The 26,152-nt window shown below is 50.6% G+C and overlaps 1 protein-coding gene across 45 annotated transcripts in view; it reads left to right on the plus strand.

The window, feature by feature from the left end:
- The first annotated feature begins 534 nt into the window (after positions 1-534).
- ank3a (ankyrin 3a) overlaps positions 535-26,152 on the plus strand; it is an 80,121-nt gene continuing 54,503 nt past the window's right edge. For 11 of the 45 annotated variants that reach the window (XM_055502618.1, XM_055502632.1, XM_055502605.1 and 8 more), the window contains exon 1: positions 19,784-20,380. In XM_055502618.1, coding sequence (XP_055358593.1) covers positions 20,258-20,380 — 123 coding nt within the window. In that variant the 5' untranslated portion in view covers positions 19,784-20,257. Of the gene's footprint in view, positions 1,109-12,987; positions 13,021-19,550; positions 20,381-26,152 lie in introns of those variants that run through there. The other 34 variants (XM_055502596.1, XM_055502597.1, XM_055502607.1 and 31 more) reach the window with 14 other exon arrangements.

The raw sequence follows: 26,152 nt of genomic DNA on the forward strand, positions 1-26,152 counted from the left end.
CCGATCCCGCCTCGCGCCTCGTGCGCCTTGACGTTCCATTGGTGGAGAGCGGGAGCTTGTTGGGGCTGATGAGGCGTGGTCTGTTGCCTTTGATGTCTGTTGAGTCGACACATTTGTTTGAATGGTTATTGGTTGGGGATATTTAAACACGGCCAACCTCGCTCTGCTCTGCTCCCGCGAGCGTCTCTCACCTCCATCACAGATTCAGTGGCCAGTGCTTGTTCGAGTTTCCAGTAAGATGATCTTACTGGCAGAGACTAGTGGGCAGACTTCCTTTTCTGGAAAGACCTGATGCATCCTGTTAATGATCCCCTCTCTCTCTCCCTCTCTCTCTCTCTCTCTCTCTCTCTTCACTGGCCTGTGAGCGGAGGGTCTCATTTCTTGTCGTCTGTGCAGGAAGCAACAGCAGAAGTGGTCCATCTGGCAGCGTGAGGCGGCCGAGTGGATCACGCCCCTCTCTTCTGTCTGAGCTCTCTCTCTCTCTCTCTCTCTCTCTCTCTCTCTCTCTCTCTCTCTCTCTCTCTCTCTCTCTCTCTCTCTCTCTCTCTCTCCTTCCGAGCCATCTGTTTTCTCACATCTCTCATCTCTACCGTCTTTGGAGCCTCTACCTTCAGGTGGGCAGCGGCGCCGACGTCCAGCCTGGAGCTCACGCCTTCGCTCTTCTCCGCCTTCCTCCATCAAGCACACCTCCTCCTCCTCCTCCTCCTCCTCCTCCTCATCCTCTCCCTCAGCCTCCTGCCTCCAAGTGGGAGTGGACCTCTGCGAGCGCGTTGGCGAGTGGGTGCGCGTTTGTGAGCGCGGAGGGGAGGGGGGGGCGAGCGAGCGTCGGCACAGTCCTCCCAGTCTCGCCTCTCTCACACCCACTCTGCATGGAGCAGCCCTTCCTCCGACGCGTTCCAATTCCCGTGGCAACGCTCCGCCGGTGAGGACCGCAGCTGGTGCCGCCGCTCCGCTCCACGGGCGCCTTTATGCTGGATTAACGTGGGAGGGGAGGGGGGAAAGTGGGAACGCGGAGAGGAACTGGGGGAGATCTCCAAACATGAGCGAGGAGGCCAAGGAGAAGGCAGGCGGCGGGAAAGCAGCCCATCGCAAGAAGAAAGGCAAGAAGGTAGGAGACGAGGAGCCTTTGTCTCCGGCTCAGCCCTTGTGTTGCTGTGAGAAGCAGCAGCTTGGTGGGTGAGGTTGATGGAGCCATCGCGACGCGGCCGAAGGTGCGTCTGGTGGTGTTTCGCGGGCTTTCGTTGTGTTGCGCTCCATGGAGCTGCTGTTGACTTACATAAGACTCGGCTCCTACTTCTGTTCCCCTCGGTTTCCGCCGTATACCTTCGCATTCCGCAAACTCCTCGGTGAGAAATGTTGTCGAGCGTCACCTGGAACCGTCTGTCAGCCGGCGGCTCAGACTGGTCGGTCTGGTTCTTGTTTTTGTTTTTTTCCAGTGCTTGGGGTGACTGTTGGAGGGGTGGTATGTGATAAAAAAAGGAAAAGGCGAGGGGATGTCCTCAGGGGTGAGGGTGGGGGCGCCACACACATATTTGTTGTGCTGTCAAACTCCAGCTCGTCTGTTATTACGCCTTTTAATTGCGAGTCTGGAGCCTCACAAACATGTTTTGACCCATGAGGCGGAGCGCCGCTCTGTGCGTGCGCTCGCATGTGTCTGTGATCAGATCACAGGTGATCAGGCGGCGGTCGCTCGCGGTTGAGCGTGTTGAGCATCTTTGGTTGTGGTACATTGTCGAAGCACGTCTCCAGCTCCAGCGGTGCCCTTGGGGCCGGGGGCCGTTTGGGACCGACTGTGCGTTTCCACCATGGACGAGTGGGTCTGTTATTGAGAAGGAGACGTATTCTGTGTTCCTCCCTAAATAATTGACGGCGCCTGCGACGCGTGGCCGGCCATCGGAGGTGAAGCTGTCAGTCTGGTTCCTCAGCGACGGCGAGAGGAACCGCGTTCAAACCCCCGACTTCAGCCATGAAATATTGACACAGAACGTGACACATTTAGTGGTGAAGGCGTACACATGAGCAAACTGTGCCATAGTATGAAATACAATAAAGCTGGAGGGGATTTACATAGAAAAGTCATTATTTCATTTCTCTCCCAGGAAAGGGAGGATTCTGTTTTCAGTGGGTTTTGGAGCATCCCAACATTATGAATATTTCATCCTCCACATCCTCTTTCCCAGAGGTTGAAGATAAAGGACACTGGGTTGAATTCGCCACTTGGATTATAACCGAGGCCCAAAGTTCTCTGTTGTTGATCTATTTTCTCCAACGAGCCTCGGCCGTTATCTCTCTCGCGCACAGGCGGCGAGAGTCGGGACCGAGCAACGGACTCGCGCACGTTAATGCTTCTTCCCGTGCGCATCCGTGTGTGCGCGTACTGTACAAACCCGTGTCCATCCACGTTTCCCTGCGCCCGCCTGCTAAATACTGTATGCCAGATGTGTTAATGATTGTAGCCATGGCAACTAGTCTCTGTTCTGAGCGAAAGATGTCGAGGGTGAGAGCAGTGAAGAGGATGGGGGGGGGGGGGGGGGGGGGTTCGGGAGGGGGGGGGGTGCACTGGTGAACTTGGTGGCTGGAACAGGAATATATTTTTCATGAGGCAGCTGCTGCGATGGGGGGAAGCTCAAGGATACAATCAAACATCTCTCACCTCAAGGTCCTGGACTTACCGTTGTTATGACGGCGGCCATAAATCAGCAGCAAACACAATGTTGCGTTTGCTTGTTAGCGCTTGCTTGTGTTTAACCCTGCGTGAGTCCAACCGTTTGCGTTTGTGTAACGCTTTGATGTTGTGCAGCGAGGCTTAATGATAAGAATTTGATGTGGTGATAGAGTCTAATGAGGTTTGCATAACACACACACACACACACACACACACACACACACACACACACACACACACACACACACACACACACACACACACAGACAGTGGCATTTCAGGAATTTCATCACATCAGTCATTCCAAAAAAAACCTTTCACTGAATTCTTCTGGTTGTGGGTTTGAATGAAGAACACACTTCTCACCGGACGTGTGTTTTGCTGTGCTCTGCTGCGTTCGGCTGCGTCATTTGCACATAGAACTGGTTCCTGGCAAAAAAGCTGCCAGCAAGATAAAAAGGACCTCAAGGGATTAATACAGAAGTGGTTTACTTCCAGAATCTAATATAATTAAGCTTGACAAAATTTAAGGGCTCAGCTGAAGGCAAAGAGAAGACGCGTGTATTATCAGGCCTTTAAGACTAGATTTGTATTGATCCTTATTTAGACACTTACATAAGAGCTCCTTAGAGAATGTTCATATACAAAATATGATAATGAGAAGTAGGAGGATGAGGATTATTAAAGGATCTGGTGTGGGCTTGTGAATTTAGTTGAAATTAAAACTTCTGTGATGGACAGATTCGGAGACAAAAGAGTAATTACCGCTCCTCAGTTTGCCCACATCAAGTGGCTTTTCAGCATAAATCTGCCCGGCGAAGTCAACATGTTGTTATATAAGAGAATCTCACACAACTCTGCCGTCCACAGCTTCACCAGGTTTGTACTGTAGCTCTCACGTACCGTACCGTGGGCCCTGGGCGAGAGGCATTCACTGTCTGATTATGAATCCCATGATTGTGTAAGGATTGCATAAGGAACGAAGGTGTTCTGTCAGATACACATTTCAGAGAGGGTGGAGAAATAAGGTGTTGCCTGTTATATATTTGCTTTAAGAGCAGGTCGACTCCTACAGTACACCGCCTTTAATGTAAAAGCTTTTATGGCACCGTATGCTAAATCAAACTTTGGACAGTGCTTTTCACTGGATGCACCGTGTCCCTTCTGAGTGGCCTCGTTGTCTTGTTCCCAATGAGACAGCCATGCAGTCGGGCAGCGAGGCTCCGGCAGCTCTGCTCTTTGTCTTGGACGGAAAAGCCCTGCCAGAGACACGAGACGCGCGTCTGGAGGACTGGTGAAATGAGCTGGTCTGTGACAGAGCCTTCAAAGAGAAGCATCGCATCCCCCAGATAACAGCCGGGCACTAGCGAATGTGCTGATGGAAGATGTGAGGTGTGTGTGTGCGCGCGCGCGTGCGTGTGTGTTTGTGCAGAAAGACTTAAGAGAGAGGAGACGAAGTGCTGCTTTTGTTTTTCAGATTAGGCTAATGGACTTGGCACAGATCAAATCCTTGGGAGGGGAAGGTTTTGCTTGATGGGCTTTTTGGGAGCGAGAGCGTGTGGACAAAAAGAGGGGATACAGTAAATATAGTGCGCAGCTAATGAAAAGGAAACATTTAATCAACTTGTTGATGAACAATAAAGCAATATTTGTCTGATATATTAATCATCTAAGTGTCAACTTTAGAGCCCAAATATTACTATTTACTATAAAATGTGGACTATAAGGACTTCCTCACTCTTTTGCAAGATTGTGCAGAAAAGGCAGAAGACAGTTCAATCAAGCTTGACTAACATGTTAACTAGTTTTCCCCCATCACACATTTTTTTTCTGCAGCGTTTCTAGGGTGCAGCATAAAAATGTAATGACTTATGTAAATCTCTCTCTCTCTCTCTCTCTCTCTCTCTCTCTCTCTCTCTCTCTCTCGCTCACGCGCAAACAGTGTCGGCTGGACTGTGGAGGTGTGAGCGGGTGCACATGTGTGCTCCTTCGGCAGCTCTATAAATGCACACGTGCGTGTGTGTGTGTGTGTGTGTGTGTGTGTGTGTGTGTGTGTGTGTGTGTGTGTGTGTGTGTGTGTGTGTGTGGGAGCGTGTATTCCTGCACTCGCTGCGTGGGCGCCTGTTCGGGGCGGGAGGCGCCACCGGGCCCAGGCAGGCGCAGCTGCACGCCCCGAGGAGAGGGCAGCGGGATCAGCCTGTCAGAGCTCCATCACTCTCAGATGAGCTGCCTCTGCTCCCCCCCCCCCCCCCCCCCCACCGTCCGCCCAGACAGCGAGAGCGGAGGGAACGAGGTGGAGGAGAAGCAGGTGAGGCGAGGAGGGGAGGCCTCGAAAGCTCGACTAGCGGCGGGAGCGTGAGTTAGTTGGGAAGTGTGAGCACAGAGCGCGTGTCACTGGCTCCGCCTTGATCTCCACTCCGCTGTGGGGAAGGTTTAAGGGGCCGGGATGCTTCATTAGTGCTCACTGGACCGGCACATACCTCCAGAAAAGCAGGCAGGGCCACGCCCTGGCGACCCGCGGGAACCCGGCCGGTGCCGGCTCCGAAGGCGGCCTCTCCTCTCCTCTCCTCTCCTCTCCTCTCCTCTCCTCTCCTCTCCTCTCCTCTCCTCTCCTCTCCTCTCCTCTCCTCTCCTCTCCTCTCCTCTCCTCTCCTCTCCTCTCCTCTCCTCTCCTCGGTTGAACCTGACAAGCTGCCTGACTGATTCGCTGACGGCCTGCCGGTTTAATCTCCACTCAGCTCCGGGGACACGGACCTGAGGCAGCTGTTGTCAGTGAGGGCGCGTGTGCGTTTATACGCTCCAGCAGTCCTCACAAACGGAGCGGCCTCGGCCAACGAGCAAGGCAGCAGAACTGCAGCCAGTTCACCCAAAGGCCTGACGCGCACTCGGCCGCTGCTTCACAGACCTCTCATTTCCTACTCCAGCGACAAAGCAAATTAAAAAAACGCCTGGTGAGATTTTTCTGTTGTGTAACAGTCAGAGCTCTTTGGAGTTTCAAACAAGGTTCTGTCGTGTAAGCAAACAGAACCTGTGTATTATTTAACGTTATGTCAGCTTTGGGCCTGAATAATATCGTGCGCGTGTGCTTTTTATTAGAATCCTGTCGATTTGTCATTTCCGTCCTCCTCTGACTGTTGACCCAGACTGGAGCCGCTCAGAGCCTTCTACAGTGTAATAATATCGCTTTCGCATCCACTCTACTGGTGTTTTCCTCTGCTGGCAGCCTCTGCCGCTTGAACCCCGCGGCCTCTTCCGTTTCCCACAGCTCCGTCCGGAAGCCTCTTTGCATCTCGCTCGCTTGTGCTCGTTCCATCTCTCCTCTCTTTGTTCCCGTCAACACAGTGCAAGTCAGACATTTGGGAGCAGGACACGGGTCGATAGAGAGTCTCCCTGTCACATGTAGTGTTCCCTTTTATTGAGTTTGGGGGTCTTCCTTAAGACCCTCCTGACTCAGTGTTGCCATGGAAACAGTTTAATGCATCAGAGCAATGTAACAAAAGCTTCTGTTTGTGCTCGTGCTGTCTGCGGACGCTGCAGCCGCAGCATCGTCTCGTCTATTTTGCAAGTATTCAACATCAATGGGTTTATTGTGGCTTGTACGGAAACTGAGCCCGACATATGCACACAGGTTTATTTATAGAAGCTGTTTGTCACAGATCCACTCGCTCTTAATTGTTCATCACAACTAATTAGCACCACAGAAACAAATGCAGGAGTTGTGAAGGCACAGCCGATGATGGAACGAATATAACGTCCAGAGAATTGTGAGAATTGACAAAGATGACACTATTCCCACACTGATTCCCACAGAACAACAGCAGGGAAGAGTCTTGAATTCCTTGGGGGTTTTTTTCAGAATAAATGCCGACATGAGGCTGTGGTGGGTGAAAGCATTCTAGATTTTCGTTTTAGATTCCAGAACAGTGGCACCAGCCAGTGAAAGCCCAACGCTATCTGTGATCAGATTGACTCATTAAATACAATTTCAAGAGCTGAAAACGGGGCCGAGTTCCTCATGGGCGGTTGTTTACATGAAACGGGTGATGTATTGTGAGACGAGGTAGATGTCGGCGGTGGAGCCAGGCCAGAAGGCTCAACCCTGCTTCCTCCACGGGAGGACGGATGGGAGCTCGTGGATAAGGAGGGTAAATGAAAAGAGTGATGAGCTGTGCGATCGTAGGCAGAGACCCCTGGCTCGCAGTTTAAAAATGCACTTAACAGGAGGATCTGGCCTAATATTATTGTATTCAGACTGAGGCTGTATTTTTGAACCGACTGACTGTCGGTCTGATGGCAGCAATGTACAAAATATAAAGCGGGTGTTGAATTTATTCTCACAATTCAAGCTTTTTGAGTCTGAAATCAGAAATCTTTAATTACATTTTGACACCATCAAAGTGCGATGACCTTGTGGTGCAGGAAGTCCCTCGAGGGCGCGCAGGAACGGATGCTTCACTGGGCTTGGATAGAGCAGCCGTGTCTCTTGGGGACCATGCTTCAGTGCTGCTGTTGTAGAAACGCATTAAGCCTAGTGTGAACTGTCACAGATTATGCACATTCACCTCCACTGTTATATACTTGGGCTTCCTGGTGTCTGTCTGTGGAAGGTTAACTGCTCCCATTCTTCACATCGGCTCCAGCATGACAGCAGTCTTTTTCGTGGGTCCTGAGGCAACGTCGCCCGCGTCCGGCGGCACAGTGACGACTGGAGGGAGCGAGTGGGTAGAAGAAGGAGACGGCAAAGTGTCGGTGAAGCCACGGGGGACGTTTAGCAGCGGAAAGAGTAGGTGGAGAGGAGAGTAAGAGTGGCTGCAAGGAGACCCCCGTCCCCACGCAGGCGCCTCGGTGACGGCCTCAGTGACGGCCTCAGTGACGGCCTCAGTGACGGCCTCAGTGACGGCCTCAGTGACGGCCTCAGTGACGGCCGCGCTGCCGTTTCCCCATCAGAGCACTATGTGACTGAAGCAGGCGTCTCCTCGTCAGGTCCCTGCGAGGGCCGCGATGCCCACCTCCTCTTTCCTTGAGCTTTCACTCGCAGCCGCAGAGCGGAGGAGACGGATAAATGCGATTTGCTTCATATCGATGTTAATGTAACTCCATTCCTGTCGCACACAGAACAATTGGGTTGGGGTTTGATCACGTCGCTGGGTTCTAAGAAGTAAGAACTCCAAGGTTGTTTCTCTGACCTTCCTTTTACCCGCTGACTTTTTTTTCCGAGTTACTTTGTGTAATGATGCTACAAACAAGTTTAATTATTTATGAAGAGAAAGCGAAGCCTCTTTGCCATTAGCTGTTCAGCACAACGTCCGTGTCGTATCACTGACTTTAATGAGGCGCTAACAGGTGCTTTGCGAGCCTTTAGAATCTTCTTTCTCGTCACCTGAAGACGTTCCTCTGTCCAAACGACAGCGACGTGACGGCCCATTAAATGAAAAGGCCGTTTTCTTCCAAACTTTTACTTCGACTGTGTCCCAGCAAACACATTTTTGTCACCGTTGGCGACCGACAGCAAGAGCATCAGATAATGATGTGACCGAGGGGCACGAAGTCGAGCCGCGCCTCCTGAGCAGCGCTGTCGAAAACCTCGACAGAAAGTTGGCGCCGCCGCGGAGTTGTGAGCGTGCTCAGTGGCTCCGATGATGCCGTCATTCATCACATTCCTCCTCTATTTTTCCATTCCGTCGATTCTCTCGAGAGTGATTTCTTTAAAAAAGAAAAGCTCAATTTTCTCTGTGGACCTTATGAATTCTGAAGGCGATCATTCATCACGGGCCCGGTGCCGTCTGACCACGGTTGCCATCGTTTTGTGCAAACACGGCGTCTGAACCCTGTTTACTGGCTTCGCAATAAGCCGAGGCGCCGGAGCGCCACCGCCGGAGGCTTCGATGAGGCTTGTGGGAGTCGTACGGGGAAAGCGTGGTGATTTTTCCAGCGCACGGGGGAGTGGGGGGGGCTGGCGAGCGGGTCGGTTCCTCCTGTATCAGTCACGGGGGCTCCTCCGGCCCTGCGGCCAGACGCGCTGTGACAACCTCCGGCTGCGAGGGTGTGAGTCCGCTAATGAGACCGCCCCCGGATCAGCCAGTGTGGATCTGTCAGTGGAACAGCCTAAACATTGTTCCCCTTGACGGCCAATATTGTGACTGAGAAAGGAGAGGAAACGAGGACAGGACGTAGGAAGGCAGCGGAGGATGAGGGCGTCTAGGAGGCAGCTGAGGGAGCAGGCAGGACAGAGGCCGGCCTTCACCCACTTGTGTTATGAATAAATCACCGCTGAGATTTCCTCGCTGTCTAGTCCGGCGTCGACTCGCATGCTTTCATGGCGATTGCTCATCCCAGATGGCCTAGTTTACCCACAGAGAATAGGACCGGTCATAATTTACCAGCTGCGGAGTCTTGCTGATTGCTTCATCCATCATCAATTACCCAGCACAGCTGAAGTCAAACACTTGTAAAGCACGCAGAGGAAACTGGTACTGAGTATTTCCTGCAGGAACAGCAAAAGAGAAAAAAAAGTACTCGACAAATATCAACACAAACCTGGACATTAAATATAATTTGCCTGATTATAAATCACTGCTCTCTTTAATAGAGTCGCAGAGGAGAGTGTTATATAAAAAACGAGTGGGAAGTCAAGATCAGCACAATAATAAAAAATAAAAAAAAGTCCAAATTGCTGAGTGATGTGGCCCCGTCAGCTTGATACAGTGCTGCTCAGTAATGGAGTTGTAAGGGGAACAAAGAGAAGCCATTTCCACCCTCACGGTCATTAAACAATGGCGACATCCTCCTCGCCGGCCAAGACGGAGAGCTTGTGGAGAACCCTGCGTCTCACTGTGGGTGTGATTGATAATGTCGTTTGTCAGGGTGCGTGTGTCTAAATGTTTCTTTATTATGGAGACGAGAGGGAGGGAGCGAGAGAGAGAGAGAGAGAGAGAGAGAGAGAGAACACAATGGATGCAAAGATGTTTGTTTCTCTCTGTGGACAATGGGATTTATCACCGACGCGTCACAGTGTGGCGTTAACATGCGATGCAGGATCGTTCACCGGAGCCACAAACCGCTTGGCTTCGCAGGAACATATGATTGTCTATTGATCCGTAATCACAGCACAACAATCTCTGCAAGATTGCTCCTGTAAATCCGCCGCAAAATCGACACGAGTCCAGTTTAAGACAGCCCATCGATGAAGTCACAAATCTCTGTAATATTTCCTCCACTTGAGTGACGCAAATGCACAAGAGGGAACAAAAGGTAAATATGATGTTAAAAAATTGATTTGAGCATAATTATCTACGTTGTAGCCAGAATAAAAGTCAAACCAACACCTCATCAGAATCCGGTTTGAGATGTGTCATATTCACTGTGTCCACGTCTTGTTTACTGCTTTACAAAACAAAATGTAGACCGTGGATGACGTTAATGGCACGTCTGCCATGATTTAAGGCGGCACACATTACTTTGATTAGCCACTAATCATCAACACCCAGATAATTTCCTTATTAGCATCCAGCCCCCTGCGTGTGCTATTACAGCACGTTACAGGGAAAATATTACTTCCAAACCTAAGCCGGCAGCTGAATCACAGTCACACTTTGAATTGGATGAAGACAGCATTAGCATTGACCCAACATGCGCCCGCGTCTGGCTAACATCCTGGTGCACACAGTGTGATAGGCGGCGGCAAATTACGTTAACGTGACTCCCGCTCTACTTCCGAAATCAGCTGTAACTGCGTTAACGCCGACGAATCGCGAGTAAGAAGCAAAGGAGGCGTTTCAGGTCCAGACGCAGAGTTGTGCTTTTCGGCTTCTCACTAACTTCGTTAGATTATTCCACGGAGCATTTCATGTGAGGATCTGAGGGCTTCTTCTTCGATGTCATGGGACGTGACTGGAGATGGGAAATGATCTGCGCGCCACTGTGGGGATTTACCTTATTATTCCATGTACAATGCCCGCTAATTGGAGCTGTCGAGATGCTGATAATCTGTGTTGGAGTGTGCCATTCAGAAAAGGCACCGCGCAGCCTCTGCCTCTCGGAGACGCGTAATTAGAGCGAGTGTGCGCAAGTACGCGGACGAGAGAGGGAAAATCACGCCGCCGCTGAGTGAAAAGGCCCAACCCAACAGCAGCCTGTCTGACAGAGAACGTAATGAATTTAATTGGTTATTCAAGAATCCTGCTCCTAGTTGTCTCCAAGGCGCCAGAAAAACAACAAAACAAACGCAGCACAGACAGGAATAGATTTCGTGGTGTTGTTTAAAATGATCTGATCTGAATGCTGCGTGTGACATCTCTTAGTTCATCCACCTCTCAGATCCAAACCGAAGCCCACTCCTTCAGGCATTCACACTCTCTGTCTCAGTGCAATAAAACATTATCCTCCGTCTGACCTCCTTTCCTTCAAGCACTCCCTCCTCTTTCTCTCTCTCTCTCTCTCTCTGTCTCTCTCTCTCACTCTCACTCTCTCGCTCTCACTCTCTCTCTCTCTCTCTCTCTCGCTCTCAATCTCTCTCTGCCTCTCTCTCTCTCTCTCTCACTCTCACTCTCTCGCTCTCGCTCTCTCTCTCTCTCTCTCTCTCTCTCTCTCTCTCTCGCTCTCAATCTCTCTCTGCCTCTCTCTCTCTCTCTCTCTCACTCTCTCTCTCACTCTCTCTCTCGCTCTCACTCTCTCTATCTCTCTCTATCTCTCTCTATCTCTCTCTCTCTCTGCCTCTCTCTCTCTCTCTCTCTCTCTCTCACTCTCTCTTAGTCTCACTGTCTCCTTTCGATTGTCCCTCACTCACTGTCAGCCTCCCACCGACTGATGGGGGAAAAAAACAAGTAAACCTCAGGAGGAGGCGGGTGGAATTTTTGACTACGTAACCTAGGAAGACATGCACGACGCACAGCCGCCGCCTCGACATCAAAGCTCCCATCATTCCCTGCCGAGGCCTGGCAGAGCGGTGGAAGACGCGCCGAGAGGTTGAGAAGCGAATTCAAATGGTTTTGTGTTTAGTCAAACTGTACACGCTGGCGTTCTCTCAACATTCAGGGCAGCCTGTGTTGTTATGGTCCACGAACTGCACATGTGGCTGCAGAAATGCAGCTGTGCGGTTTCCATTCGGAGGCAGAGGACGGGGTCTCCAGTCGCCTCCGTCTGGGTCAGCTGCGCGACATTAATCAGTGCATATCTCCAGCAGCAGCAACAGGATGTGGGCGCATAAATCAAAGAGTACAATTAATCATGTTAGTCCTGTTGGGGCTCAGATGAGAGGGATTCATCACTAAGGCCAGTTTGTTTTTGTAATCGCTGTAAGCGGTTTAGTACGTTTTGAGTTCCATATTGGCCTTTTGCTGTTTGCATATCACTCTGTCTTTTGCTTGACAGTCAAAGCTGATTCCCAGTTTTGCATCTGCAAAGTTTATTAAACACTGTCTAAATGTATTCGCAGCCGTTTATAGATCGTGTTCGAGGAAGCATAATCATTTTTTCATGGGAGGCGCAGAGTCATCACTACAGAGTTCTGTATCACCATTAAGGAAGCATCTATTTTATTTTCCCGTCTGACGTGTTTAGAAAATGGCAGCGCGGCCGTGACGCCGCCGTGCGGTGGTCGCCTTCCGTCGATGTCACAGGTACAGGAGACGAGCGGCGACAGACAGTCAGGTGTGCGCTGGCCTACATCATTAAAATAGCAGCTTTCCTTGCAGTGGGTGTGAAGCGTCTGGACTGGGATGCGTGCTCCTGTCTTCCTCCGTCTATTCGCGGCTCCCGTGTTTCTGTCCCTGTTTCCATGGAGACCAAGGAGGCACGGAGCATCCACAGCCTGCCAGCCTCCGTCTGGTCTCTGGATTTGTGCTGATGCTGTAGCTGCTGTTGAATTGTCAAGATTTTTTATTTCTCTTTAGGAATAAAAAACTCTCCACAACTTAAAACAAATGTGCTGCCCTGGTATTTAACCACTGTACAGGAAAATAGCAGGTTTTCCGCCTGGGGTCACACAAATTGCAGACACTACGTAACGCCGGTCCACACCGGACCCTCAGCGTGGTTCTAATTATGACAGTAATAATCTGTGTAGTTCTCTCGCACAAAGGCGCTGACCCGTTCCATTGTTTATGGGGTTACGTCCTCCTTCCCAGCACTGAGAGGCTCATTTGTTGATCTCCTAACCAGATTAGCGCTTGTCTGATTAACTGCCCGTAACCCCCGGCTGCTGCCGAGCCGGGCCGGGCGCCGCTCCGCGCCCGCTCACACGGCCTCGCCTCCGCCGCCCCGCGGCCTCCGACCCGCTGCCGCCTGTCGCGCCCGCTGCTCCTGCGACCAGCACTGGAGAAGGTCGCGGTTAACCGAAGATGCGGAGAGTTCAGGGGGTGAGTTTAAAGGCACGGCCACGTGAACGTGAGCCTATTTATACACGTCAGTGATTATCTATAGGGAGACCTACTTACACGCTGCACATTCCCACAGAGGGGGCGACGCTGGACTGGGGCCTTATGGTCATTAGAATACAGTGTTGAGCAGTTTTTTCAGTCACTGTCTGGACTTTAATTGGTAGCAGTCATGGGTGGTGCTTCTTCATCATGCATTTTGGACAGCGCTTGCGTTTCTAATGGCCGTCCTCATGTGCAGCCTAGTTCAGGTTATCAGTGAGCTGATGATTCTACTGTACCTTTAATACGGCCATAGGTTGGAACCAGTGGCTAGATCATGATACTGTAGCACAGGCTGATAAACATCCTGACCCGCCCGGGTCGCTTCTTCCCCTTTGACCCATCGTCTTTTCATCCTGAGCGGCCGCGACAGCTTGAACTCTGAGGACAGGCGGCCGAGGATTCGCTATGAAGGGGCTGAGAGGTGAGTCATGGCGGGGATCGGAGACGAACGCACGCATGAGCGCGGGCGCTTGTCTCCAGTGCAGACGCTGGGGCGACGGCCGTCCGGTGGGGGACGGGGACGCTCAGCTGGAAGGGAACTGTGGGTGTGCGGGACTCTCCATGCTATCAAGTCACTGACACAGTCTATTGGAGTGACATTTCAAAAAGAAGCCTCCACTGGGGGGGAGGAGGGGGGGGGGGGGGGGTGCTGGGGCCCCAGCTGTCAGGATGGAGCAGTGGGGACATTTGGATGTTGCTTATCAGCTTTCTGGCTTATGACGGCGGGCGCTGATAATTTCCTTCTCCCCCTTTCTTCCTGTCTCGGTGCGTTATTGCTTTCGGTGATGGAGCAAGCGATAGCCTCGGCGTGATGTCGCCAGCGTACGACTTATCTCGCAGGAGGCCGTCGGTTTTGTTCTTTGAGCTACGTAGGATGAGATAAATCGTGTTTTTTTTTTCAGCTTTACATCACGAAACGGCATGAAGGCTGCATGTAATGTGCTGCTAGACAGGTTTCATTGAAGTATCTCCAGCAAGTAGATAATATTCTCCTATATTTTACTCCAAGCATCATAACTAATGTAAATTCACGATCTTGAGCTTTGGCGAGGGGACCTGACCTGGACCCCTCCTCTGCGGTGCCTCACCCACTCGGGGCATCTGGTCATCGCTAAGGTGTGAGAAAGACGAGGCGATCGGACGCCTGCGTTTGTCAGTTTACGCCGTTTGCTGCTCTGCCCTCGCTGTGCAAACGCGATTAGCTCATTTTCATCTAATTAAACCTCCCATACAGTATAATCTACCTGAAGGCTTTTCCACCTTCTCTGGGTTCCAGATGTCACATCAGCCGGCGTTTGTGACCCCCGCGGCCGCGCTAATGGAAATGGAATGCGCTAGAGTAGTAGATCTATATTTCCATGAGCACGAGTGCGTCACACACGCACAGACTGTGAGAATCTCCTTTACAGTCGCAAACACCTGTAGAAGTGGAAACGTGTGTACTGAGTGGAAGAGCCTGTGGAACCTAGAGGCGTTAAATGATCCCCAAATGTGTACTTAAACTCTTCATTACACTGCACAATCACCTTGCTTTGAGGATACGACTATACAAAGATAAACTGATCCCGCAGTAGGTCATTTGGCTTCATTTTGTCTGTATCACATGCATTTCATTGATGATTTATGTGCTGTGTGTAGGCAAAAGCAGTAAATATATGTATTGGTAACATGAAGCCTTAGTATTCCTGGGGCCTAGTGGTTCTTTCCAGGTGGTTGCTTGTGTGTGTGATGATATGAGTCTCCCGAGGTGCCTCTCGGCACAGCCCTATGATCCCATCATGACAGGGAAACCGGACACTGGGGAGCGTCTTCCACTGACCAGGAGCTCAGGGCCGCACAAACACACAGCTCCGGTGACAGCGAGGCCGCGTCTGCATCACTCAATAACTGCAACTGATCCAGCGTAGTGTGTTTACACTCCAACGAACACCCGAGTACGGTCAATCTTTGCATCCACCTGTTCACCCCCCCCCCCCCCCCCTCCCCCTCCAGGACTGCCCTAATGAAAACCCCCACCGCCGCGCGGACACGGAGAGAGCGTTGCAGCAGCACATTCAGACATATGGCACGTGGACCCACCGATGGGCACGCGCATATGGTGCTGGCGGCGTCCGCTGCTTCGCATGGGACGACGGCGCAGCCATCGCCTTTGATGCCGCTCCAAGTCACAGCGTAACGGCACACGAAGCGCGGCCGACGGGCTGCGCGTGCTTCGCGTCGTTCTGTCGTGGTCTCGACGAGAAAAGCGAGCAGGCGCGCGCGCGCTCCGGCGTTGTTGTTTTACAAAATGCAAGATTTATAAACTCGCACACATCCCGTTTTTCATCAGTGTTTTAGGGAGTTGCATTAAATTACTGTGGAATCACCAACAGGTACTTCACTACAGTGAAGCAGAAAACAGCTGAAACGCGTTGCTTCACACACACTCACGTATCTTCGGCCCTTTTCTCGCCACAGGATCCATAGAGCAGCTTCGTCACCCGCTCGGTCAAATGATGGAAAGTGAAACGAGGAATAAAAGCGATTCCCGTTAAAAGCGCCGCATTTGGTTGTTGTTCTCAATTAAAAACCACTCTGACCGACTAATACCGGCTAGAGTCAGGAAATGGTGTTTTATTGATACCCGCATTGAACTTCCCACTGCAGGAACAATATGTTCGTCCAGAACGGGAGGGTTGGACTTACTGTAAACGAGAAAGACTCCAGAGAGCGATGGAAAAGTTTGCCTTCACTTTGCATTAGACACGAGCGGACACAGTTGTGCTCCGCGGCCGTTCGTGCGGCGTGTTTATGCCCAAAGCTGCTCCTATGGTTCGGTGAAATGACTCATTTCATAGCAGAGCGTTGCTCTGACGCGGTCTGTGAATGGGAGACAGTGGTCGAGGCTGTGCGTCGCTGCTCCCAACAGACCGTGAAATTGTTTATCCGCTGCCGTTTCGGCGTGAAACAGACGCGGGACCCGTTTCTCTGCTCCGCATCCGCCGCCGCCCGTTCCAGGCAAATAAAGTCAACGGCCTATGGGATTGAGAATGGAAATACTCAATCAACACGCACCCGCTTTTATTTTTAGTAGGTGCATTTGTCTAATATAATTTTCCCAACAGAGCTTCTGCGTCTGACTTTCTTGCTTTTTGCTCGTGTTGACTCGTAATTATCTCGTGAATAAGCGGTTGTTCTTCTTCCCGCTGGTTTCAAATTGAACCCTTTTCTCGCCGCAGCGTTTTAAGATGCTCGACGCCGCGTCGCTGGTAGAATTAGCTCGCGGGCTTTGAATGCAAACCACTTCCACTCCTGTTCTAATGACCTGATTCCAGCTGGCGATTAGTGGGAGGTGGAGGTGGAGCGCGCGCGTAACACGCGGCAGCGAGCGACGGGGACGTTCAGGTGACACGTGCTTGGATGTTGAAGCCGAAAGAGGTGAAATCATCCTTTAATCATCTACACGACCACACGTTCAATAAATGTATAATTTCTAGCAAATGCCGACCAATTTTCTCATACAAATGGAAACACGCCGTCGGTGAACGCATGAGGAGTTCACTTCAAAGCCAGGAGTGAATGCGCGTCGGTTTCCTCGCGCCCTCCACTGTGAATGTTTGTCTGCCCCTCAGTGGGGAAAGCTTGCAAAGACATTTTGGTCTGGTTTGAGGGGACCGCTCGGTCGTGACACACATTTAGGTAGGTTAGTGAAAGCTAAGTGGGTTAAAGCAGGCGTCTCAGATTATCCGGAGGGCGGACATTAAGAAATGTAGGTGACGGAGAGGAGGAACAACGAAAATGGACACTTTAGCATCAAACTGTGTTTGTGTGATCTTGAGCTCAATTGAGCATCTAAATGATGAAGAGATTCAAAAACTCTGAGAGACAGTATCTGAGAATAAATAGAGGCTTCAATGTGATTTTGTGATGATGCACTAGCACTTTATCTGCTACTCGTTCTTACTACTAGAGTCCTCCAGTAAGAGCTAACAAATGTTTTAATAAAGGGCCTTTCTGCTGTAACTGCTTCTAGCTGTTGTTTTGGAAGACAGTGAAGACAATGTCCGGTCCACTACTGTGTTTGCGTGTGTGGACATGTTGACGGTGTTGGCCACCAGAGGGCAGCAGAGTTCCAGGAACGAGTCCTGCAGGGCCACGGAACACACGCTGCTTATTCACTCACTGCTTGTGCCTTCCTCTAAAACCTACAGATGAATATTTTGCATGATGGCACATGCTGGTCACTCAGTTACTCATCCTCATACAAAACCACATTCTATCCAGCGCCTTAATGAGGGGACGTCAGTGGAATTCACTCGCAGCCGCTGTCCGAAGGAGGAGGGAGGCGCTCCAGCCTCGCCGTGACCCTCCATACGCCGCCTCTCCACTGTTGTGGCTGCAGAGGTCAAAGAGGCCAACGAGATTGATGTTGTGATTGCTTGTGTTGGACCCAGGGGAATTGTTGCAGTGCAGACTTAGGACACGGAGCCTCCGAACGCGTGGAACGCTGACCCAAACAGCGAGGCCTCGGGAGGCATCTGGGACAGATGAGGAGTTGGAAAGTCTGGCTGACATCTATTGTCAGTGTCACATTCATGCAGTGCTTCACATCCCTCATCGAACATAGACAGATGGACTTATTATTATTATTATTATTATTATTATTATTATTATTATTATTATTATTATTATTATTATTATTATTATTATTGTTATAGGGTTACATAACTACAGTAAAGGCTTCCACAGCTAATTGTTTCAAACAGCTACCAATGATACTAAATTACCATTATTATTTTCTTTCTTATGTATTTCTATTGCACACAAATGCAGCATTATTAATCTTTTACTGTGTAGTTGTTTGGCTGTGTTGTTTGTGGCCGGCTGCCTGGAAAGCAGTGGAGAACATCCAATGATCGTTCACCTCTGGTTCACTGGCCAGCGGCCAGCTCGGCTCCTTTCTTACCAGAATGGCTAAAGTCTTCTTTTGGCTCTCGGGCGTGAGGGAGTTTTATCAATGAACGTTTCAAGAGGCAGCTGGTAAATGTTTGCAGAAAAACTATTTTTTTCTCCATCATATCATTAGAATTTCCTGTTTCTCGTGACCCCCATATGATTTTTTCTCGTGTCATTTGTATCATCGGCCACATGCACTTGTGCACATGAACCCACCTCCTGCCCCCCCCCCCCCCCCCCCCCCCCCCCCCCCCCCCCCACTCCCCCCACTCCCCCGTCTTACCTCTCCACGCTCCTTATCCATCCATCCTGTCCTCGCCACAGCCACTCCATTGGCCCTCGCCTAGCAACCGCATGATAATTTGGCATAATGTGACACCCCTGATGCACGACGGGGGCTGTAAATCAGCCTCATCCCCCTCGTGCGGGCGGCTTGTGTTTGGGCTTGAAAAGAAAGAAAAATGATTCAGGGGGGACGAATACATCTGAGGAGGAGAAAAGGGAATTTCACGCTCATCTCGTTACGTTGCTGGTGTCCACCAGCTAAACCTGTCACGTGTCCCCATGGGGCTTTCTTCCTCTTTGTCTATGAGCGGTGTCCTCTCACCTCCTCCTCATCGTCAGCTTTTCTCCATATTGTTTGAGTTAGTCCATACATGCACGTAGTTGTATGAACGAATGCGTGTGGATTGGTGAAAAGCAGACAGGCACGAGTCGAGGCAGCCTCTCTGCCAGCAGGACCCAGGCAGACTCATCCTGTAGGCGCCTCTGACACGCAGGCAGGGGAAGAAGCACAAAGATGGCTGCTGCATGCTCTGTTTGCCTCCACGCTGCCACGTCTGACGTGGACACGACGGATTTAAAGCACCTCCGGCATAAGACGCCTGGCGTTTTAGTCTCAGTTCAGTCTCGAGGAAATCAAACAACATCGTTAGTTGTTTGCCTCTCTTTATGTCTCTCCCTCTTTATATGCCTTCTCCTTCCTCCCCCTCCTCCTCCTCCTCACCCCTCCTCCTCTGTCCCACTGTTTGCAACAAAGACCCAAGTGATTTGGTGAAACAAAAGCTCCCCTGGTCCTGTTTGACCTCTTCATCCTGGTGTCAATGAACCCAGATGGTGGGATGACCACACTGCATCCAGAGAAGCGCATGACTGAGAGCTGAGGATGGGGACAAAGGTGTTCATCTCTGTTCTGTGCAGTAATTTAAGTAGTGAATAATAATAATTTACTACTGTTTGTAGAGTTATGCGTCAATTTAACAAATGCAAATGAGCAAATATAAAAATCATCAACTATAGTGTGTGTGTGTGTGTGTGTGTGTGTGTGTGTGTGTGTGTGTGTGTGTGTGTGTGTGTGTGTGTGTGTGCGCGCTGATTTGTTGAGGATCCTCCAGTCGTCCCATGTCCTCTACTTGTTCTCACCCTTCATCATCTTCAGCCACTTCCAGCTGCCTGCGTGTGTCTGTGTGGGTGGTATATAAACATACATTGTACACAGCATCGTTTCCTTTATACACACACACACACACACACACACACACACACACGCATACAAGTCATCTCTGCGTCTCACACTGTTTTGCCTCACAGTCACACTGAGCGCCAGGTGAGGCAGGAACAGGTGACGGCGCACAGAGGAAGAGGAAGAGAGGGAGACAAATGTTCAAGAGGACGAAGTGAAACAGAACGCGGTTGCCACGGTAACCGGTCCCCTCACGCCCTCCCTCCCTCCCTCCATCTCTCTCTCTCCGTCTCTCTCTCTCTCTCCCTCCTCCCTCCACGTCTGTGCTGGTGGTGCCTGTGTCTCCTTTCTCGCCATCCGGTTTGTCCTCACCTCTCCTGGACGCCCTCCTCTCACACTGCCAGCGGAGGACACACGAGGAGGAGGAGGAGGAGGACGAGGAGACAAGGAGACGCTGCTGTGTCTTCTCGCCGGTCCTCCCATCACTTGAAGGAGAGAGAGCGGGAGAGAGAGCAGAGCAGAGCAGACAAGCGCAACAACCAAAGAAAGGACACACAGGATATACAGACATACAAAAAGAAACCCTGCTCTTCTCCATTCTCCTTTTCAAGGAGGGCATTTTTCTTCCCTTTCCCCCCCTTTCCTTTTCTACCCCGATTTTTTCCTCTGAGATCCCGGTTTTGTCAATCACAGCCCCCTGAACTTCTCTGGGATTTCAGGTGAGGCATGCGTGTGTAGTGTGTGGTGCTTCGCCTTTTTTTCTTCCCATCACCTATCATGGCTCACGCGGCCTCCCAACTGAAGAAGAATCGGGGGGAAGTGGATGTGAATGCAATAGAAGACGAGAAGGAGAAGCGGAGGAAGAGCAGGAGGACGGCGTCCCGGGAACAAAAGAGAAAGGTAACAGACGCGGGCTGGCTGGCGGCCGGCGGCTGCATCAGCGGAGCGTGACCCGGCGTGCGTGCGTGCGTGCGTCCCGACACCTCAGCTCGTCTGGATCATTTGCTTTTGGAGGCTGCATTGACTTCTGCTCACACATTCATGGACACGCTCAGGTCATGCTGTCCACGTTAAGAGTGAGGCTGCTGATGGTTTACAGTATATAATACAGTCTTTGAGTTCACCTGTTAATGTTACCTGTTAGTGCTGGAGGAACAGTCTTCTCATCCCACACTTTCGAAGTGATTTGGGAAACGTGTGTGCGTCAGTAGATTCTTGCTTGTGCGTGTGCGTTTGTGTGCACAGGCAGCCATGTATAATGCATACACGACTGATTTATTGATGACAAAGCTTTTCCTGTGATGGAGGAGGACCTGGGATGCACGTGGGGCTCCCTCGTCCTCGTCCCGTCTTACCTCGGACGCGTGCGTTTACTTTTGAGCCGCCAGCGACGCACTGTGCGCTCGGAGCGCCGCACGCACCCGCTGAACTGACTGCGAGGGGATTTGACCGTGAGACGTCTATTCAATATCGGGGGCATTTACTGTACTTCGTGCCCATGGGTGCCTGGTTTTGAATTATGCTGCCGCCAATGTTATTTGACCTGAGCATCAACAACAGGCGAGTTGCAGGAGCCTAATCGTTCCTGAACTAAAAATAATAATCATCTGTACAGACATATGATTGAATATATGACATATCTGATGTAGTTGCTCAGTCGTACCTGAGGTCTGAGAGTCCTCAAGGGTCATGTTTCATAGTGGAGATCAGGAGGCAGAGATGATGAGGAGAGGAAAGGAGATAAGCTGAGGGGTGTATTGATTGGACTGAGCACCTTTCCATGAGGATAATAAGCGTCCCGCCCTCTGTCCATCCTACTGTACAGCTTTCTTCGCTGCATTCTGTGTTTCCTGCTCCTTTTGTCCCTTCATTGGCTCGCGTCCAGCGGTTGTAACTCTCAGCACACACTAGGTGCCCTCTCGTCCTCATTCCTGTGGTTTTATTCCTTGGATACCCTTGCCTGTTTGCTGTTTACCACCATTGGTGGCCTTCCAACGCTCTCTGTGTGCAAACAATACGTAGGAAAAGTCTGGCTGGGGGTCCTCAGGGCTGTGGACTCATCACAGCAATAAAAGAAAAGAGAAAGAAGGAAGTAACAACAGAGCGGACGTGAATGTACATTATAACTGTCCCTCTGCTATTTATCCTCTGACCTTTTAAATCTGCTTTATTCCTGTGATTGACTTGGTGCAAATTGTGTAACGAACAGCTTTGAGTCACACCTTCAGCAGCTCTACACTATATTTAGCAGATAGTGGTACATGACTGTTTGCAGAGAACACTTGTAAATGCAGAGTGGTGTGTGTGTGTGTGTGTGTGTGTGTGTGTGTGTGTGTGTGTGTGTGTGTGTGTGTGTGTGTGTGTGTGTGTGTGTGTGTGTGTGTGTGTGTGTGTGTGTGTGTGTGTGAGAGAGAGACTTTTGCATTAGTCACTAAACAGGTGGAGTATAGATATGAAATGCTGCCAAATACTCGTATGTATTGAGTCATACACAACTTGGGGCTTTAATACTGTAACTTTACTTTTTTGGGGGTGATTATGAGTTTCCTAATGAGATATTTATCATTGTCAGCTTATGCATATGTTGTGGTGGGAAAGTGCTTTCCATTTTAGTATCTGAACACTGTGATGTTGAAGCGCAACAGGAGGATATTTGTGAGGTTTGCTGCTTTTATCAGACTCCGCTGTGTGGAGTCTAATGGAGTCTCTGGTGTCTGGGGAGGCACATGCCTAACAAGTCGTGCTCATGCTGCGTGTTTGTGTGTTTACCATGTGGAAAGCTGCACAGAGGGACATGCGGCCCCTGCCTTCACCCTGGGAAAAGCCCCGCACTCATTTACCCGCGCAGGATCTGTCTATCTATTGAATGCGTTTGCAAACTTACGAGTCTATGTGCTTTCTGTGTTTGTGAACGTGTGGAAAGAAAACAATGCCAGTATGTGCAGCGGTCATCTGAATGGGAAACCCCCAGTACATCGTTACGTAAAGTCTCAGAGCTGCTTTACTTCTAATGACATTATGTAGAGCCAGGAGCCCCCAGTGGATTCCCAGAGAGAGAGAGAGAGAGAGAGATCAGCAATGCATAGGTTTCCTCCTGCTGTGTCCCAGTTTTACACACTGTTCTGGTACACTGGTGCAGTACCTACTGTTTCTCTCTGTGGGCTTATAGGGGACATGTATTAGCTTTTTTTCATCCACTGGGTTATACTACAGTCTAATTCTCTTATGGTTTGTCTTCTAATAAGGTCTGTGCCTGGTTGCCAGTTCTGTGCACCAGCGTCGCTGCCAAAGTCTAACATCGTCCCGTTTCCTCAGCCGAAACCGTCGCGCTGGCAGCGCATTTGTAAAACCCGATCCACTTCATTAAAAATTCCAGAGACCACTGGCACGTCCTGCTCGTCGGACTTGAATGTCATCATCATTCATCGCCGCGGTGGCTGTTCATTAGAACAGTCTGCATCCCGGCCACGAACGTGGAATCCAAAGCGCGCCGGCGGAGGGGGAGTCGGCGCGTTGAAATTGGATTTGAGCCTGGTGCTGCCTTCAGAGCGCGCCTGTGGCAACGGCAGCCACAGCCAAGCCCTGCCAGGCCCGAAGGGGGGGGGGGGGGGGGGGCTGCGTGCAGAGCAGTCAGCGGCGATTAGCAGCAAAATTATTTTCTGTACTATTTTTTTCTGCCTCGTCTCATTTTCTCACGTCTCTCCAATCGCCTCCTGCGCTCGCTGAAACAAAGACGGCACGCGTACGGCTTCCCTCCCCCTCCTCCCACCTCCCCCCCTCGCCTCCTCCCCCCCTACCCTCCCCACCCGCCAATAAAAGATGGAGGTTAATGAATTCGGTGCTCAGGCATGCCTCGGCTAATTGCATTGGCATTGGGAACTCATCCCACTGTTTCCACCATGAAGACGGCCACCGGACGGCGATGAGCTCCTGAAATAATGACCACTGATGTAGCACATATAGGAATTGTATTTATTCAGTGATAATGAAAACGATAATTATAGCCAAGCTGGTATTGATCTTTTCTTCTTGTGCAAGAATATTAAGGGGAAATTCAAAGTGTAAATCCAGCGTTCATTCCCAGGATGATGAACTAGCATAAAGCACAAATGATTCCTGGGAAATCAGAGTCATATATAATAATCCCCCATAAGTTTATCTGGTGGTTTAATCCATGTGGCTCCTCCGTCCTAATAAAAGCACGCCAGATGAAGCTGTAACATCAGCAATGTTTGCTCATCACAAATGCATCAACAACAACCAACCAGCGCTGGTTCCCTTCAGGTCCTACAACACCAGCTAATTCCTTCGAACGGGTCTGTTCACACACAAGTCAGTCAGGCCGCTTTAATCCACGCTCTTGTCTTTCACATGGACATGAAACGTGCTGCGTTTGCTGATATTGTTCTGCAGTGACTCTCTCTAAGAGGAAATGAGAGCATGTAATAAGCATTGTGCTACTGTAATTATCGATCCACCACTTTGAGGGTCCTCAGTGAGAGCTTCTGCAGGGGGATAGAGTGTGTTTGTGGGTCTGTGTATGGTAGTGACATCGTAACTGGAAACCAGTGGACGTGTGCGTTTGTGTGTCCTGTCATTCCTTGTTTGGTCCGTGTGACGGTCGTCAGGCGGTCAGGACTGTGTTCAACCCAGAGTTCTAACATCTTATTCTTGGCCACCCTTGATGAGTGTCAGAGGAAGTGGTGAGAAACGGAGAGGAAGAGATAAGTGCTAATAAATGGAGAGAGAGCGCGAGCAATGAGGGGAAAATTAGAGAAATAGAGAGACGAGTGAGCGTGATTGTGAGCCTGAGGTCATTTGAAGGTGACTGGCGTTTTTCTCACCACTCTTCCGAATCATTCTCCTGCTCCCTCTGATGTGAGTGTGTGTGTGTTTTATGTGAAACTATTTGATTTGATTTCACACGCGCCTTCTTGGAAATTCATATTTTCTGTGTCTTTGTTGCTAATTCTCAATCTCAGTTAAAAAACGTCAGGAGAATAAAAAAGCTCGAATTCGATTACATTGCTTGTTTTATTCAAAAGCCGAAGCTGCCTTGTGCCTTGCTTTGATGTCCGTGATACAAATTAAGCTCCACTTGTTGCCATCATGCATCAACTGTCTCGTTGGGACCTGGACCTACCGCTCCATCAATCGTAGCTGAATGAAACCGACCCACCTCTGAAGCTCAGGGGTGAGACAGCAGCGGCGTTCAGCGCTGAAATGCAGCTCACTGTGAGATTATTCACAGATACAGTAGTGCTGCTTAATGACGTGATCACAGGGCTGAACGCGTTGTGGGGGGTTGATGAAGCGAGCGCACGGAGACGAATGGCGGCGCAAAGGTTGATACAGGAAAAAGAGGCGAAAGCTGGAAGACGAGTGTGTTTACACACGCAGTGGGACGATGGAGGAGCAGCTCCCTCGTTTCCACTGCTTCTCCTCAACCTGACTGTGCTTTTAAAGCCAAACGCTCCCCTTCCCATTTGATAGGAATGCTGGCTGTAGGTCAGTCACAACCCAGTGAGGCGGCGGTGTGTGTGTGCGTGTGTGTGATCCTCCACTCATTAATCCCCTGCTGTGCATCAATGCCGAACGTTTTCCATCAGGCTCTTTAAGGCGCCAAATGGTGTGTCACGCTCATGTGTGTGAGTGCATTTATGCATGTATGGCAGGTGCTCCTCTTACACTCACAAACAAAGCTGATCCCATTGTGCTGAAATTGTGTCCTCTCTCTCTCTCTCTCTCTCTCTCTCTCTCTCTCTCTCTCTCTCTCTCTCCCTCTCTCTCCCCACACACACACACAACACTGTTGACCCTTGGGACCAACGCCTGTTCGCCTTGATAATTACTTTCTTTTTGCTGCCCCCCACCTCCACCAGCGCACCACCACGTACGTTCCCTGTTCTCCACTTAACCACCTGCCACTCCGCCGTCAAAAGCAGCCATAATCAGAATCATGCGGCCGTCAAATGTGTCACCGGCTTCGCGTTTCAGGCCGCGCAGCTCTGCGGGCAAAAGGCGCCGTAGTGGAGTTCATCTGTGGGCTCATCCAACAGTCTTCGCACGTTTTCTCCGTCCATGAAAACATTCCGTCCCTGGGCAATGGGCAAGGACAGAATCTCACGGTCCTGGCCGTGCGGGCTGAGGCTCGGAGGACGTAGAGCTCAGGAAATGGACTGTGTTAGGACAGATCGATGGTAATCACACCTCCCCACAGCGAGCGCTCCCGCTTTGGGGGAGGGAAAGCATGGAGAAAAGGAAAGTGAAAGATGGGGGGGTTAGGAGGCGGCTGCAGTGTGTGTGTGTGTGTGTGTGTGTGTGTGTGTGTGTGCGTGTGTGTGTGTGTGTGCGTGTGTGTTGTGTTCCCTTGGGAACAGAAAAATGCCTAGATTCATAGTGGGAGACATCATTTTCAGCCTCCCATTACGCCATCTCACACACCGATCCGAACGCTCCCCACCGTCTGAACACACCCGTTACGAGCCTCCTTTCTCTCTCCTGGTCCAGACTTCAGCCACGTTTTCAGACAAATCTCATTTCTTCCAGGATTAAGCTGTGACGCCTCGTGTGTGCTGCGCTTCGCCTCCTCAGGAATGTGTATTATTACCCTCTGAAGCACCGTAAAGCATTTTTCCGTGTCCGGCTAATAGACTCGGCTGCAGCACAGGC

This window comes from Betta splendens, chromosome 15 (genome assembly GCF_900634795.4).
Source record: "Betta splendens chromosome 15, fBetSpl5.4, whole genome shotgun sequence".
Classification (NCBI taxonomy): Eukaryota; Metazoa; Chordata; class Actinopteri; order Anabantiformes; family Osphronemidae; genus Betta; species Betta splendens.